Source organism: Hyperolius riggenbachi, chromosome 7 (genome assembly GCF_040937935.1).
Source record: "Hyperolius riggenbachi isolate aHypRig1 chromosome 7, aHypRig1.pri, whole genome shotgun sequence".
Lineage (NCBI taxonomy): Eukaryota > Metazoa > Chordata > Amphibia > Anura > Hyperoliidae > Hyperolius > Hyperolius riggenbachi.
Window position 1 is genome coordinate 6,338,857 of NC_090652.1, and position 16,181 is coordinate 6,355,037.

At 47.5% G+C, this 16,181-nt stretch overlaps 1 protein-coding gene across 2 annotated transcripts in view; it reads left to right on the forward strand.

Annotated features, from left to right (window-relative positions):
- Window positions 1-16,181, forward strand: part of SHMT1 (serine hydroxymethyltransferase 1) — a 48,206-nt gene that overhangs the window by 9,435 nt on the left and 22,590 nt on the right. Inside the window, exons 1-5 of one of the 2 annotated variants that reach the window (XM_068243525.1) lie at window positions 11,424-11,495; window positions 11,582-11,701; window positions 12,971-13,116; window positions 14,366-14,481; window positions 15,113-15,273. In XM_068243525.1, the coding sequence (XP_068099626.1) occupies window positions 11,606-11,701; window positions 12,971-13,116; window positions 14,366-14,481; window positions 15,113-15,273 (519 nt within the window). In that variant the 5' untranslated portion in view covers window positions 11,424-11,495; window positions 11,582-11,605. Of the gene's footprint in view, window positions 1-11,423; window positions 11,496-11,581; window positions 11,702-12,970; window positions 13,117-14,365; window positions 14,482-15,112; window positions 15,274-16,181 lie in introns of those variants that run through there. The other variant, XM_068243524.1, reaches the window with a different exon arrangement.

Below are 16,181 nucleotides of genomic sequence, written 5' to 3' on the forward strand. Positions count from 1 at the left end.
TAAGCAGTAAAAATTGGACAGGTTTTGGACTACTCTATCTCCTCATGGGCGATTCTCAGGCTTCTCTTTATTTTAAAAAGTGCTTAGTGAATGACAGTTGCTCAGTCCAGCTGGCACCATAGTGTGCAAGCAAGTAGTTAGGCTGGTCGGCATTCTTGTATAAATTATTTTCATAGAGTGCTTCTCTAAAGGAAAAGCTTAAAATCCCCCATGAGGAGATGGACTAGTCCAAATCCTGTCAGATCTGCAAGCTTATTACTATCTATTGTAAGTGACAGTAGCATAGGAGAAAAGTAATTTATAGTACACTCTGGGGGAAATTTTCTTATATGTATTTTACAATTGTTTGCGATAGTTGTCCTTTCAGTCATTGGGAATCGTGTATATAAAAAAAAAAAGGGGGGGCAGTATGCTGCGGACAACGTGGCCATGATTGACAGCGGCGCTTCACGCAGCCGCAATAAGGACGACCTCGAGGTCGGACTGAACAGCGCGTGGGGAGTCCGGGACGGTGGCGGAGAGCGGTCAGCGTGGGACAGTCGGCTTCAAGGGGCTGGAGAAAGCCCCAGGTGAGTAAAGCTGATAGTTTACTTTTTTTTTTTTTTTTTTTTTTTTTTTTTTTTTTTGCCTGATGTTGCCTCTAAATCTCTCATCTATTTATTTTCAAATTTTAACAAAGTAAAAGCAGGGCTGTGGATTTCGTACAAAAATCATCCGACTCCTCAGTTTATGAAATCAACGACTCCCAACTCCGACTCCAGGTACCCAAAATTGCTCTGACTTATACTCCACAGCCCTGAGTAAAAGTGTTGATGATAAAAAGGACCAGTGCGATTTGAATTTATAAATCTACATGTTTTGCTTATGAATTCTTTATGGTATGCATTGCTGGGGGTGTGTCTTAAAGGTGTTATTCTTTCTTATCTCAGAAGGTTGGAAGGTATGGGAGGATGCATCTTGTCTGCTTGGCTGTGCATCAGAGGGGGCATCTTGTATGCTGGGCCGGGCACCGGAGTAGCCACATTGTACCAGTAAGGAAAATGCACGGACGGCTGGCACAATCAACCAAACTGGGTTGCTCCTATAGCAATTAAATCTAATTAAATAAAAAGAGCATATGGATAAAAATTAGATGACGTCACTTAGCCATTTAAACATGCGCCACTCGCCACCAGTGCCACTAAGAAGGGATCTCCTATTCAGAGTCCTGATGTGGCACGGTGCAGCAAGTCCAATCAGCATTACCATCCAACAGAGGCAGAGGTGCCACTGTAACCTGTCTCCCCGGGCATCAGCTAATAACGTGGCATGTGGGTAGCACTATCCTGCCAGCCGCAGCAATCCGTAAGTGGTAAGAGCACTTTGTGCACAAACTCCTTTGTGTTGGTCCATGGCCTCTGTTGGCCAGTAATGCTGATTAGATAGAGCTGCTCTGTGCTGCAGTTGTGTGCAATTGATGTGCCTAATGCTACATACATGCAGGAGGAGGGATCCAACAACATCCTCCAGTGACGAGCGCTGCCCGATCTTCCTTCCTGTGGGCGATGTCATATGAAGCTACGCAAGATTACCCGATGGGTGCGAATGGGAAGTCAAGTGATCGCATTACTTTGCGCAGATCTGGGATCATAAAGATCTGATCTGCCGTGGCGGTTGTTATTGTCGCGTGGCGCTAAATGACTTTCGTGAGATCACGTGTCTTTACCCAAGTTGTGTGATCATGGAAACGATCGCTCGTCGCTCAAAACATCACCGGTTTAGATAGAGATGGTCCGAACATTTCGCCAGCGAGCACTATTCAGTGAAGATCAGGTATTCATGCTTGCCACAAGCGGCGATCACATGGCGGTTTTAGACACGCCCCCATACATTGGGCTAAATTTTGACCCCTTACATCAGTCAGCAGGCACATGGCAGCCAATCAGCCTGGACTACCTCATGGACCCCCCCTCCCCCCCCACCCCCTATAAATAGGCAGCAGGGTCACCCAAGTTCCAGTCTGTCTTCGGTTGGATTAGAGAGGAAGAGATGGAGCTTGCTGGAGATAGGGAAAGCGTTAGCTAGGCCTCTGTTTACTTTGATCCTCGCTGGCTGATTGTGTGTGTGTGTGTGTCTCTGTGTCCCACAGGCAGCCACCCAGAGCTGTGCCCAATACTATAATTGCCTGTCACATTAGACACAACTGTGTCTTGGTCTCTATTGGCAATACCATTGTACTGTATGTGGAGCTGCCTGGAGTTTTGAAAGTTGATGTTAATAAAGCGGCCTTGTACTCAGAACTACTGTACTTCCCTGCTCTAAAAGATAAGCAACAGCATAATAACCTTTAAAGAAAAACATATCTTTGTTACAGCTGATATAAATCCTGCAATTAATCTGAAGTGTCCACTTCCTGCTTTCATGGAAGCAGACATAGGTTTAACTTCCTGTGTTTACCGATTAGCTGCTCTGACAAGGCAGCCAGCTGACACAGCAGAGAGAACAAATAACAGTTGTGATTAGTCACAGATGAGGGGGGATTAGACAGGCTAATCTCTCTAAATACATACAGGGTGCATTTATCTCCGTTTTCCTTCTGTCCTGTGCTAGAGTTCAGCTCCACTTTAAGAAAAAGGTTGGGAGAGGAGACCTTATTAGGAGGGATGGCTGAGCAGGCGGGAGTTGGAAGCAGCACTGTGCAGTGTTTGTTTTTGAGTCTGGCGGTGTGGCTCTATTTATCTGCAAGCAGTGCGTAATCCCTGGTGTGATGAAACGCCAGTGCAGGCCCTTCACCTCAGTGACATCACAAAGCAGCCATTCTAATGGTGGGCTGACCTGTTTCCATGGCGATGTGCCTCCACTTCCATGGTGGAGAGGAGGGAGTGAACTTAGATAAAAGTTAGTTTATTTTTCAGCAAATAGAGGGTTTTTGTATGGGGGGAGGGGGACTTGAGGAGAGCTCCAGTGGTGAATTCTCAACACAAAAACTACATGAGTGCAGGAAATGTGTGGTTGGAGGTGGAAAGTGACATGGGGCGCAAAAGCTACCCGGTACCTGGACATCACCATGGTGCTTAAAGGGGAACTTTAACCATAATGAAACATACTGTGGTTAAGTTATGTTACTTAAAATAGGCAATATAATCTCTTACCCACCCTGTTTTAAAAGAACAGGCAAATGTTTGTGATTTCATGGGGGCTGCCATCTTTTTCATGGGGGCAGCCATCTTTTTGGGTGAAAAGAGGTGACAGGGAGCATGAGACACAGTTCTGTCCTGAGTCCTGTTGACCCCTCCCAGCTTCGCGTGTTAGGCAACGAGAACAATATAAGAAATCTAATCATGCTTTGCACAGCATCAGGGGAAAAATGCCCAGGCAGTTTTCTTCCTTGCAGCTAAAAATGAGGCTTGGGTAAGAAAAACAAAGTTCTGATGCTGTGAACCTGTTAAAGAAACAGCTAGCCTTTTCATTGCTGCTGAGTAGATTTTTAGTCTGGAGGTTTGCTTTAAAGGAAACCTGAGATGGGCAAATTAGTAGATTTGATACTTACCCGAGCCTTCCTCAAGCCCCATGAGCAGCGATGCATCCCTCGCCGTCCTCCCCAAGTGCCTCCGCTCGCCTGATATCTGTAATCTGGCTGAGTTGTGGCGGTCGGCTCTTCTGCACATGTGCAGAGGGACCACGCATACGCGGAAGAGCCAACTGCCGTGACTGAGCCAGATTACCAGGACCGATACCAGGCGAACGGAGGCACTCGGGGAGGACGGCGAGGGACGCATCGCTGCTCATGGGGCTGGAGGAATCCCCGGGCAAGTATCAGATCTTTTAGTGTACTTTTCTCTGGTACACTTTAAGCCTGTTACACATCTTATATTACCACCTCCATGTAGTATGAGAGCTTACCTACACAATCGGCTCATAATAGTCAGTCTGTTCACCCTCACACTACATGGAAGTTGTGAAATCGGTCAAGTATTGACCAATTTAAATTGTATGTGTGTATGCTTCCTTAGCCAGACTGCTGTTAATTCTTTCAGCTATGCTGCCTCATGTCAGTGATTTTAGGTTATCATGTGGTTTCTAAAATCTGTGTCTGAAGTTGTAACGAGTTAGTAAGAAGTATGGCTGCCTCAGGGCAGGACTCCTGGTCAGACCCACTGCGCGGCTTCTACCAGCTGACCTTTGTGTACATTCTGGCCCGTCTCAGCGCACTTTGCTCCAGTCTGTATACTGACCTTGAAAAGTTAATATTCACAGCTTGTTTTTGTTGTTTGCTGGTATGAGGTACATAACAGTGTGTGCAGCCTGGTGGTGTGTGTCTTTATGCTCTGCGCTCCTCCCTTCTCTGTCTACATATTGTAATGCTCTCTACACCGGCCTTCCAAAATAGGACTTGTACCGCCTACAGCTGATACAGAATACTGCTGCCAGACTGTTAGCCAACCAACCCCGTCACTGCCACATAACGCCAGTCCTGCACTGTTTAAAGGACAACTGAAGAGAGAGGTATATGGAGGCTGTCATTTTTATTTACTTTTAAGCAATACCAGTTGCCTGGCAGCCCTGCTGATCTATTTGTCTGCAGTAGTGTCTGAAAACACCAGAAACAAGCTTGCAGCTAATCTATCAGATCTGTCAATGTCAGAGACACCTGATCTGCTGCATGCTTGTTCAGGGGCTATGGCTGAAAGTATTAAGCCCCATCTACACGATACGATTCTTTGTGCGATTTGATTACGATTCTATTTACGATCCGATTAAATCAGACGTGTCTGATCGGGTTTCGATTCGCCATTGTTTTGCAATGGCAGATCGAATTGAATCGAATCCCGGACATGTCGGATTTAATCGAATCGCACAAAGAATCGTATCTTAATATTTTCAGCCATAGCCCCTGAACAAGCATGCAGCAGATCAGGTGTCTCTGACATTGACAGATCTGATAGATTAGCTGCAAGCTTGTTTCTGGTGTTTTCAGACACTACTGCAGACAAATAGATCAGCAGGGCTGCCAGGCAACTGGTATTGTTTTAAAAGGAAATAAACATGGCAGCCTCCATATACCTCTCACTTCAATTGCCCTTTAAATCCAGACTGAATACCCACCAGTTCAGTCTGGCATTTGCAGAAATATAACTTTTGTTGTGTGAATACTTCATCCTACTAATTACTGAATCTGAGAGAGCCTAAGCGCTTTGAGTCCTATGGGAGAAAACCGCTATAGAAATGTTGTTGTTGTTACATGGGCCATACAGACACAGGATTAGGCCTCGTTCACACTATACACACCCCGTGTGCACTTCTGGTGTGCAGCCTATGCGCGCTGTGCAGCAGTGTGATGCGCTATCGCACTGCTGCACGCATTTTTGGCAAATCACATCGCTGATCCCATTCACTGTAATTAATGGGATCAGCAACAGTGATGCTCAAATCTTGATCCGGAAGATATCCGGATATCTCCCAGTAAGCCGGTCTGTCTTACCTGTCTGACGTCTTCTTCGTCCCTAGGCGCCTCCCACGATGCGCTCCATGCACGTCACGTGATTACAAACACTTCCTCCTTCAACCCGGAAGGAGGAAGGGTTTGTAATCACGTGACCGCCGCTTGGACCGCATTGTGGGAGGCGCCGAGGGACGGACCGAAGAAGACGTCATACAGGTAAGCTTGACCCCGCACAGGTAACTGGGAGATATCTGGATAGAACTATAATACAGATGGCGTGTGATTGGGTGCGCTTGCCTTACAGCAGGGGTCTCCAAACGTTTTGGGTCGAGGGCCGGGTCAACATACTTCACATGGCTGGGGGCCGGAGTATACATAAAATGATGTAGAAGGCTTTGCGGGCCAGACAGGGAAGCATGCCCAGGTGACAACCTGCAGTGGACAGCAGTGTCACCTGATGTGGAATTTGATTGGAAACCAGTGAATTACTGCTTTCTGCCTTCCATGTGGATAGGTGGTGCCAGCACTGCTATTCTATATGCGGAACACCAATATTTAAAGATGTAGCTGACCGCATCTATATGTAATACATTTTCTGCGTGGGGGGCCGCTAAAGAAGCCTCAGGGGGCCACATTCGGCCAGCGGGCCTTAGTTTGAGGACCACTGCCTTACAGGGTATCTGTGTCTACATGGGCCATACAGACATGATTATACAGGATCTCTGTCTGCATGGGCCATACAGACAGGATTATACAGGATCTGCAGGCAGCGGTATTCCAGGTCCGTGCCCTTTGCTCGCTATACTCGAGCTGTTTTTCGCAGAGGGTGCAGAGTCCCAGCAATAGTCGTGTTGTTATGGCTGTTTTCCTGTTTTCTCTGTTTCATGACTCCTTGTTATTGTACTTTGTCTGAGAAGTCTGCAGGTGTGTCTGCCCACCCATAGGAGCAACATAGATTGTTGATTTTACAACTTTCTGCCAATTGGTTACAGGTGGACAAGAAATGGCAGTTTGCATTCAGATTTTATGCAAGTTGCATGTCTGAGCAGAAATTCATGTGTACAATTCAAACACAAGCTAGTGCGGCCATGCAACAAAATGCGATATGCTTTTTATTTTATTTTTATTTTACCCCCACAGCAAATGAAAAATTGCATTTAAAGGGGAACTGAAGAGAGAGGTATATGGAGGCTGTCATGTTTATTTCCTTTTAGGGCTCGTTTCCACTATCGCGAATCCGCATGCGTCCAACGCATGCAGATCCGCACATGTAATACAAGTGGATGGGCCTGTTTCCACTGTAGCGTTGTTGAGGTGCGTTTTTTTTCAGCGTGAAAAAAACGCACAAAAGAGCCAACGATTTCGCCTGCGTCGGGAATCCGTGCGAATCGCCGCTAATGTATTTAATAGTAAAAACGCATGCGTTTGTTACATGCGTTTTTACCCGCGATTTCGCGTGCGATTTCGCACCTTTTTCAATTTCATTTAGCCCTGGCAGTGTCATGGTTAATTTCGCATGGCACCCTGCCATGCGAAATCGCATGCGAAATCGCGGGTAAAAACGCATGTGGAAACGCATCCGCATGCGTTTTTACAAGCGTCGGAATGCGGCCGAAATCGCGTCGCAACAGTGGGAACGAGCCCTCAATCAATACCAATTGCCTGGCAGCCCTGCTGGTCTATTTCTCTGCAGTAGTATCTGAATAAAACCAGAAACAAACATGCAGCTAGTCTTGTCAGATCAGACTTTAAAGTCTGAAACACCTGATCTGCTGCATGCTTGTTCAGGGGCTATGGCTAATTAGAGGCAGAGGATCAGCTCATTCTCCTAAAAATAACTTAAGATATTCCTCAGTTTTTTTTATCTTTAAAGGGAACCTTAACTGTGGATAGGAAAAAAAGTTTCACTTACCTGGGGCTTCACTTACGCTGTGAAGAGCGTCATGCAAGCGTACTTCGCCTGTACATGATGCGCTTCACAGCGGGGAAGGCTAACAATAGGACGCGTTGCCGGGAGCCGACTGGCAGTCGCCGAAAACGAAACTAAGTTGCAGCAGGGGGACCTGATGACACTTGAGGAGCTGAGAGGGTACAGGACGGCTGCAGGGGGCTTGGGAAAGCCCCAGGTAAGTGAAACTTTTTTTTTTCCTATTAACAGTTAAGGTTCCCTTTAAGGCCTCTTTCACAGTGGGAGGTTGCGTTTGATGTGACGTTAAAGTTGCACAACGTGCCCCTAATGCAGCACATGTAGGTTCTGAAATTTGACGTTATTTTGCACTGCGTTGTCTCTTGGTGTGCCCTTTTCGTTGCATACTGATGGAACGAAAATGGAGCATGCGTTACATTTAAAAAGAAGAAATTACTGAGCATGTGCAACACACACAACACAGCAAATGTATTGCTAAACGCACAGCATGCAGCACTTTCTAAATATTGCTACATGTTACACACAACACAACGTGAGCACTGTGAATGTCGCACAGACTTTGTATTGCTTTTTTTTATAGCGTGCGACTTTAACGTCCCACTGAAAGAGGCCTAAATCTAAGTTTTGGTTTTTTTTTTTTTTTGTTTTTGCTCAATGACACATTCATTGAAGTATGCCAGAGCTAAAACCTATGAACTATTGACTCTTTATCTCTTTCCTGCTCTCAGAAGCCATTTTCTGCTAGGAAAGTGTTTTATAGTTGTAATTTCTTATCAGTGAGGGTCACACTGTAGTCACTTCCTGTCTGAGTCAGGACTGAGTCAGCCACTTACATACCTGATATTTAACTCTTTCAGGCAGAGAAAGAAAAAAGGGAACACAGCATAGTTATTTGTGTGCTAGGCACTGTACATACACATGTCTATCTCATCAGGTCACATGTCACCTCGGGTATCCTTTAATGGAAACATTACCCAACAGCTCATGGTGAACCAGAACTCTTAGGAGTGTGTAAGGGGTTAAAATGGACCTAAAAGGCCTCTTACTAAAATGTTATGGAAAACAAGTTTGCCTTCTAGAAAACAGAAGGTATTAGCGATAGTTCAGATTGGAGTGAGCATACGATGTCTCCTACAATGCATCACTGCTGATGCAAATAATTGCTTTGGTGTCACTGTAAGCTAGCCACACCTCCAGAGCCGCTGGAATGGAATGATGTCCGCTTGTTAATTTGTCCAGAGCCACAATAATACAACATGCATAGAGACTGTTTTGGATTGGTTGGGACTCATCAGTGCACAGCATGGATTAATGTGGCTCTATGGGGTAGGACTTAAAATACCTAAATTTACAGATCCCGCCCCGCAAGCTCATGATGAACCAGAACTCCAAGGAGTGTGTAAGGGGTTACAAAGGACCAAAAAAAGCCCCCAACTAAAGCACTATGCAAAACAGAAGTTTGCCTTAGAGACACTGAAGCGAGACTAAATCTCGCTTCAGCTCTCATATATAGCAGGGGCACGTGTGCCCCTGCTAAAACGCCGCTATCCCGCGGCTAAACGGGGGTCCCTTCACCCCCAACCCACCCCCCGCAAAAGATGGTCGGCAAGTTGGTCGTAGAAATATTCTTCCTGGAGGCAGGGCTAACGGCTGCAGCCCTGCCTCCAGTCGCGTCTATCAGACGCGCATCGCCGCCTCTCCCCGCCCCTCTCAGTGAAGGAAGACTGAGGGGCGGGGGAGAGGCGGAGATACGCGCTGACAGACGCGCGTAGGGCAGAGCTGCGGCGGTTAGCCCTGCCCCAACCAGGAAGCGCTCCCCCGCATTACGGAGGGGGTTTGGGGGGACAGGGACCCCCGTTAAGCCGCGGGATAGCGGCGTTTTAGCAGGGGCACACATGCCCCTGCTATATATGAGGTCTGAAGCGAGATCTATTCTCGCTTCACTCTCTTTAAAGATAGTCTGAAGTGTCCCAAATTACCTCTGCACTGGCGGGGACACCGGGCCGACTGCTGGTAGCAGAGCTGGGATGAGGGACATAGCAGCTGCGAGGGCTGGAGGAAGCCCCGGGTAAGTATAGCTTGCCTAGCTTAAATTGGCTGATATTTCCTTTTAATAAGAGATGCAAAAACAGCCACCATATGCCTGCCACTTCAGGTTTCCTTTCAAAGGCCTTTTCCGAGTCAGGAAGTGGGGAAAAAAAAAAAACTCTTGCAAAAGCGCTTTGAAAATCGCTTAACACAAAATCGTAGTGTGCAGGTAAGCGCCAGGAGGGGAAAAAATAAATCGCTCACCAAAACGCTTGTGTTTGTGATTTCGATTTTAGATGTGAACAAAGCCTTAAGGAGTACTTAAAGAACAAGCGACACCCATGCTAGCCTAGAAATAAAAACACATATATAAGTAGATAAATACTACTTCTTACATAACAGATGTATTGTGCTATCCACGTAATGATTCCAGTGAATTTTATGAAGGAAAAGCAGAAAATACTATTCTAGGCAGTGGCCATCTTGCCAAGCTAATGCTGACATCATATCCTCCCTGATTCTTGTTCCTCCCTCCCTTCTCTTGCTCATTGTGTATTCATTAGCTGCCCTCCTCCCAGAGTTTTCCGACACTCCCACTGAGGTGTATACTAACGGCACTGTCTTTTTTTTTTTTTTTTTTTTTTTTTTTTTTATATTATTTACACATCCAATCACTGTGTCGCCTCAGCCTTGCTTGTAAACACAAGTAATCAGAGGGTGTTTCTGATAAGCAGCTAGGCAGGGAAATAAATGGAAGAGGAGGAATATATTATAGATAAAAAGAACTCCCAGCATTCAACCGTTTGGCACTAGGGTCAGTGCTCCTAAAGTATGTGATAACTACAAACCATAACAGCAGAAAAAGTTTTGCAAGTTTTGAATGCAGGATCAGTATCTTTATCACTTAATACACTCAGACCAGTTGCTGTTGAAATTTGATTTTTATGGTGACAATACCGCTTTAAAAGGAACCGAAACTGAGGATATGGATTTTTCCTTTTAAAATAATACCAGTGGCCTGCCCCTCCTGCTGATCCTGTGTCTCTAATACTTTTAGCCACAGCCCCTGAACAAGCATGCAAATCAGGTGCTCTGACTGAAGTCAGACTGGATTAGCGGCATCCTTTTCAGGTGTGTGATTCAGGCACTACTGCAGCCATAGAGATCAGCAGGACAGCCAGGCAACTGGTATTATTTAAAAGGAAACCTCCATATCCCTCAGTTTAGCTTCCCTTTAAGCTATCTTCATGTGGTTGCTATTGTGTCCTGTCCCTGAGTGATGTCGGGGTTTGCAGTTCTGTAACCGAATAATAATCCCATTATAGGAGAGTGAGGTCACAGACTGCAGCTGCTGCTGTCACATAATGTAGCTGTACAAGCTCTGGGATTGGGTGTCAGCACTGGATAAATGTGGTCATTCCATCCAGTCTGTAAGTGTGCACACATGGTAGACAGAAGCCTGCTCGAAAAGAAAAGCAACAACAACAAAAAACATTTCTTTGTTACAAATCCTGCAATAAATCTGCACTGTTTCTACTTCCTGCTTTCATGGAAGTAGACAAATTAACAGCCTGTGCTTTCAAATGAGCTTATCTACCCGGGCAGTCATGTGACACGGCAGAGATCAAATTACAACTTGTGCTTAGTCACAAGAGAAGGTGGAATTAGACAGGCTAAACTCTCTAAATACATACAGGGTGCATTTCTCTATGATCTCCTTCTGTCTTGGGCAAGAGTTCAGGTCCGGTTTAAAGCAACACTAGATTTTTGTCACCAGAGATGGAACAGGTTTCATGATTTCAGCTGACAGCCCATTCATAACACTGCAGGTTGCATTGCAATACCATCGCAAGATGCACAACATTGCCAGCAGTGTAATTATCTGTCCATGTGACCTCCTGCACACAGGATACGCGCTCCCTCTGTCCCCACCATCCTAATGAGCCAAGAACAGGATAATGGCTGAGAGCTTGTGACTGTTGTGCGATCCCATGACCATCATTCTCCTCATTAACTCCGACTCCTGCAGTCCTCTAGTTATATTACTCAGACTTCAGTAGAGAGATCAGCATTGCTGGAGTGTCCATCTCCTGAGGAGCTTGTTGGGTTGGTGACCAGGTGATGAATGAGGTCCTCTTCAGAGGCAGCTCCACATTGCAGCCCTGCCAGTAACGCGATCTAATGAGTTGAGGTTTGTTTTTCAGGAGTGATCAGGCTGGTCCAGGAAGATGGCGGATTCCCCGGTGCTTAATGGCGGCCAGGCAGACCTGTGGGCCTCTCATAACAAGATGGTGGTGGAACCTCTGGAGACAAACGACCCCGAGGTGAGATCAGTCTTCTGTACAGAAGGAATGTATTGGCTGCATTGTGGTGGTGAGCTGCTGTACATGGCTGGGCTTTCCAGATCAAGCATTCCTCTTATTGTAGCATTGAATGGGCTAACTGATCTTAACCTCCTTGGCGGTATGAAAAATACCGCCAGGAGGGAGCGCAGCAGTTTTTAAAAAAAAAAATAAATTTTTTAATCATGTAGCGAGCCGAGGGCTCGCTACATGATAGCCGCTGCTGAGCGGCATCCCCCCCGCCCGCTTCGATCGCCTTCGGCGATCTCCGATCAGGAAATCCCGTTCATAGAACGGGATTTCCTGGAGGGCTTCCCCCGTCGCCATGGCGACGGGGCGGGATGACGTCACCGACGTCACTGACGTCGGGACGTCATTGGGAGTCCCGGGCCACCCCTCGGCGCTGCCTGGCACTGATTGGCCAGGCAGCGCTGGGGTCTGGAGGGGGCCCGCGCCGCAGCAGATAGCGGCGATCGGGCAGGGGCCGGCGGCGATCAGAGTGCTGGCGCAGCTAGCAAAGTGCTAGCTGCGTCCAGCAAAACAAAAATTATGAAAATCGGCCCAGCAGGGCCTGAGCGGCACCCTCCGGCGGCTTACCCCGTGTCACACACGGGGTTACCGCCAAGGAGGTTAAAGAGAGCACATACTTGCCTAAGGGGATGGAGCTTCTAGAATCTTCAGAGGCTTCCCCCACTGTCCTCCGGTCCCCCGTTGCCAAGGACTCTCCTGGTTGTCAGAGCCATGCTTCACTTCTGGCATGCACTGTGGTCCCTCCCCTCATCGGCTAGCTTGTGGTCCCTTTCCTCATGGGCTAGGTGGCGGCCGCCCCTTTCCTCATGGGCTAGGTGGCGGGCCGTCCGTCCCTTTCCTCATGGGCTAGGTGGCGGGCCGCCCTTCCATTTCCTCATGGGCTAGGTGGCGGGCCGCCCCTCCATTTCCTCATGGGCTAGGTGGCGGGCCGTCCCTCCCTTTTCCTCATGGGCTAGGTGGCGGGCCGTCCCTCCCTTTCCTCATGGGCTAGGTGGCGGGCCGCCCTTCCATTTCCTCATGGGCTAGGTGGCGGGCCGTTCCCTCCATTTCCTCATGGGCTAGGTGGCGGGCCGTTCCCTCCATTTCCTCATGGGCTAGGTGGCGGGCCGTCCCTCCCTTTCCTCATGGGCTAGGTGGCGGGCCGTTCCCTCCCTCTCTGGGCTTGGTCAGATTGCTTTGTCAGCTAAAGTCATTCATTACGGTTTCTCTTTTTCCTGTTAGGTATATGACATAATCCGGAAGGAGAAGCACCGGCAGTGTTATGGGCTGGAGCTCATTGCTTCTGAGAACTTTGCCAGCTGTGCGGTGCTACAGGCCCTCGGCTCCTGCATGAACAACAAATACTCCGAGGGCTACCCAGGGCAGAGGTGCGTGACTAATGGCCTCTTCTGATGATGGGTGATTATGGAATGCCGGGCTGTGGGGGTGGGTCCTGACCTCTGACCTCTCACTTTATGGCACCTCTACTCTGATCACACTACCCTGGGCAGAGGTGTGTGAGTCATGACCTCTGATGATGGGTTATTATGGAATGCTGGTCTGTGGTGGGCGGTCCCTGACCTCTGACCTCTCACTATGGCACATCTACTCTGATCACACTACCCGGGGCAGAGGTGTGTGAGTAATGGCCTCTTCTGATGGGTTATTATGGAATGCCAGGCTGTGGGGGGGGGGGGGGGGGGGGGCTCTGACCTCTCACTCTATGGTACCTCTACTCTGATCACACTACCCGGGGCAGAGGTGTGTGACTAATGGCCTCTTCTGATGACACTTATTATGGCATGCCGGACTGGGGGGGCGGTCCTGACCTCTGACCTCTCACTCTATGGTACCTCTACTCTGATCACACTACCCGGGGCAGAGGTGTGTGAGTAATGGCCTCTTCTGATGGGTTATTATGGAATGCCGGGCTGTGGGAGCGGTCCCTGACCTCTGACCTCTCACTTTATGGTACCTCTACTCTGATTACACTACCCGGGGCAGAGGTGTGTGAGTAATGGCCTCTTCTGATTACACTTATTATGGAATGCCGGGCTGTGGGGGCGGGCCCTGACCTCTGTTCATGGCACCTCCAACTCCCAACATCTCTACTCTACACACCAATATATTTTCCGCTTCACGCTCCCCTACAGTGTGTAGAGACTTATTGTAGGCAGGATACATAACTTGCATTCAAAACAGATGCACCAAATTAACATTCATGGAAGATGTTAGCTTCCAAAAACAGTTTGCATGCAGAGTTTTCCATACTGGACTATTCAACCCAATGTGGCCATTATTTTCGAATCACGGTGGAAGGGTCCCAACTGCATGCAAACTGCACTGGAAGCTAACATCTTCCAGTAATGTGAATTTGGTGCATCTGTTTTAAAAGGAAGTTGTGTACCCTGCCTATATTTAGGCTCTGCACACCTGTGCTGGGAGTCATTCAGAGGCAGCCTGCTTTGGGAAGCGCTGCCACCTCTCCCTACTGAATGGAAAAAAACAGAAAAAAGTACTTTTATGTAGCACATTTTGGAGTACAGCTTTAACGTGCTTCCTGAAGCAATCTTTTGTGATGGTTTCAGGTGACTGTTTAGATGTTTTGATGATTGACTCCCCCCCCACTCTCACCAGGTACTATGGTGGCACAGAGTTTGTGGACGAGCTGGAGAGGCTTTGCCAGAAGAGGGCGCTGGAGGCCTTTAGGCTGGATCCACAGAAATGGGGAGTCAACGTGCAGCCGTATTCCGGTAAGGACTCTGTAGTCTGGTCTGTGTATCTGCTGTAGATATCAGCCTAAGAGCTTTGTTCTGCATGAATTCAACTCATGAAATAAAATCCAAAGACTAAAATTAGTGCTTTCTGCCCAGAGGGTCTTCTGTTGTGATGAGGAATATTTCTTTACTTTTTTTTTAACACTTAATGAAGGTCTGTTTGCAGCGCTACCACTGTTAGTGCTCTAATCAGGCCCGGATCTATTAACCTCCTTAGCGGTATGCCCAACACTGTCAGGCATGCTGCTGCAGAGGTTTTGCTGCCGATCGGGACCTGCCGGAATGAATCTATTTGTTTAATTGTGTCCATTAGATACTAGCTAACACTACGCTAGCTGGTATTGTCTGCTGGCACCCCCCGATTGGCCGCAATTAGTGCTAGCTAGTATGTAATGGACACAAGCGAATAAATTAGCTCGGGAGGGGGGGGGGGGGGCTTGGGGGATAATGCAAAACCACCCGAGCACCGTAACGCTCAGGAGGTTGAGGCACATGCCCCTAGTGGCACTTGGGGGGTGCAACCTGGCTTTTTTTTTTTTTTTTTTTAAAGACTTCTGGTGTGGTAATATGCGGTTATTATTTTCACCCATGAATCATTTTGCTCCAGGTTCCCCCGCCAACTTTGCGGTGTACACAGCCCTGGTGGAGCCGCACGGGAGGATCATGGGATTGGATCTGCCCGACGGGGGTCATCTTACACATGGCTTCATGACCGACAAGAAGAAAATCTCAGCAACCTCCATCTTCTTTGAGTCCATGCCCTACAGGGTGAGCAGAGGGTGCCACATTCTTTAGGGAGAACATTATTAGTGTTCATTTGGTGCTGCACATAGTAAGAAACTAAAATGGGGTACATAATAATGGTGAAGCAAAAGTTTGGTTTCTTAAAACAGAAGTTATTTATGATTATTCAGGTTGGAGTGAGCATATGTCTCCCACAATGCATCACTGCTGAATATGCAAATCATTATTTTTTTTTTTTCCCTGTAAGCTAACCACACCTCCAGATCCTCTGGAATGCAATGATGTGTCAGCTTGTTAATATTACAGAACCACATTAATCCATGCCATGCACTGATGAGAATCAACCAATCCCAAACAGTCTGTATGCATATTGGGTTATTGTGGCTCTGTAATATTAACATTGCATTCCAGCAGTTCTGGAGGTGTGGCTAGCTTACAGGGACAACAAAGGATGATTTTCATATTCAGCAGTGATGCATTGTGGGAGACATAATATGCTCACTCCAACCTGAATTTGTCAGGCTTGTCTGGTCAATAACTATAGGTCAGGCTGTATTCCCATATGACTGACCTATAGCCATGCCCGTAACACCTGCACCAAGCTCCTACCTAATACAATATTACAATACCCTGCAGGTAGATGTAACATACAGACTGACCGGTAGTATTCACCAAACAAAGCAGTAAGAGTAATGCAAGGCACAGTATACTCAAGTAATATAGTCACCTGAGGCCTGGAGGTGGAGGCAGTCCAGATGATAGCCAGCAGGTGATGCAGGCTGGAGAGGATAGGTTGTAGGCAGTTCAAGCACTTTACAGGTAACGTGGTCAGTTCAAGCCAGGGTCAGTCCAGGCAGAGTTCATGGGAAACCTTTTAACAAGCAGGGGTCGATCCAGGCAGCAGTCAGGGAAATGCAGGTACAAGCAGAGTC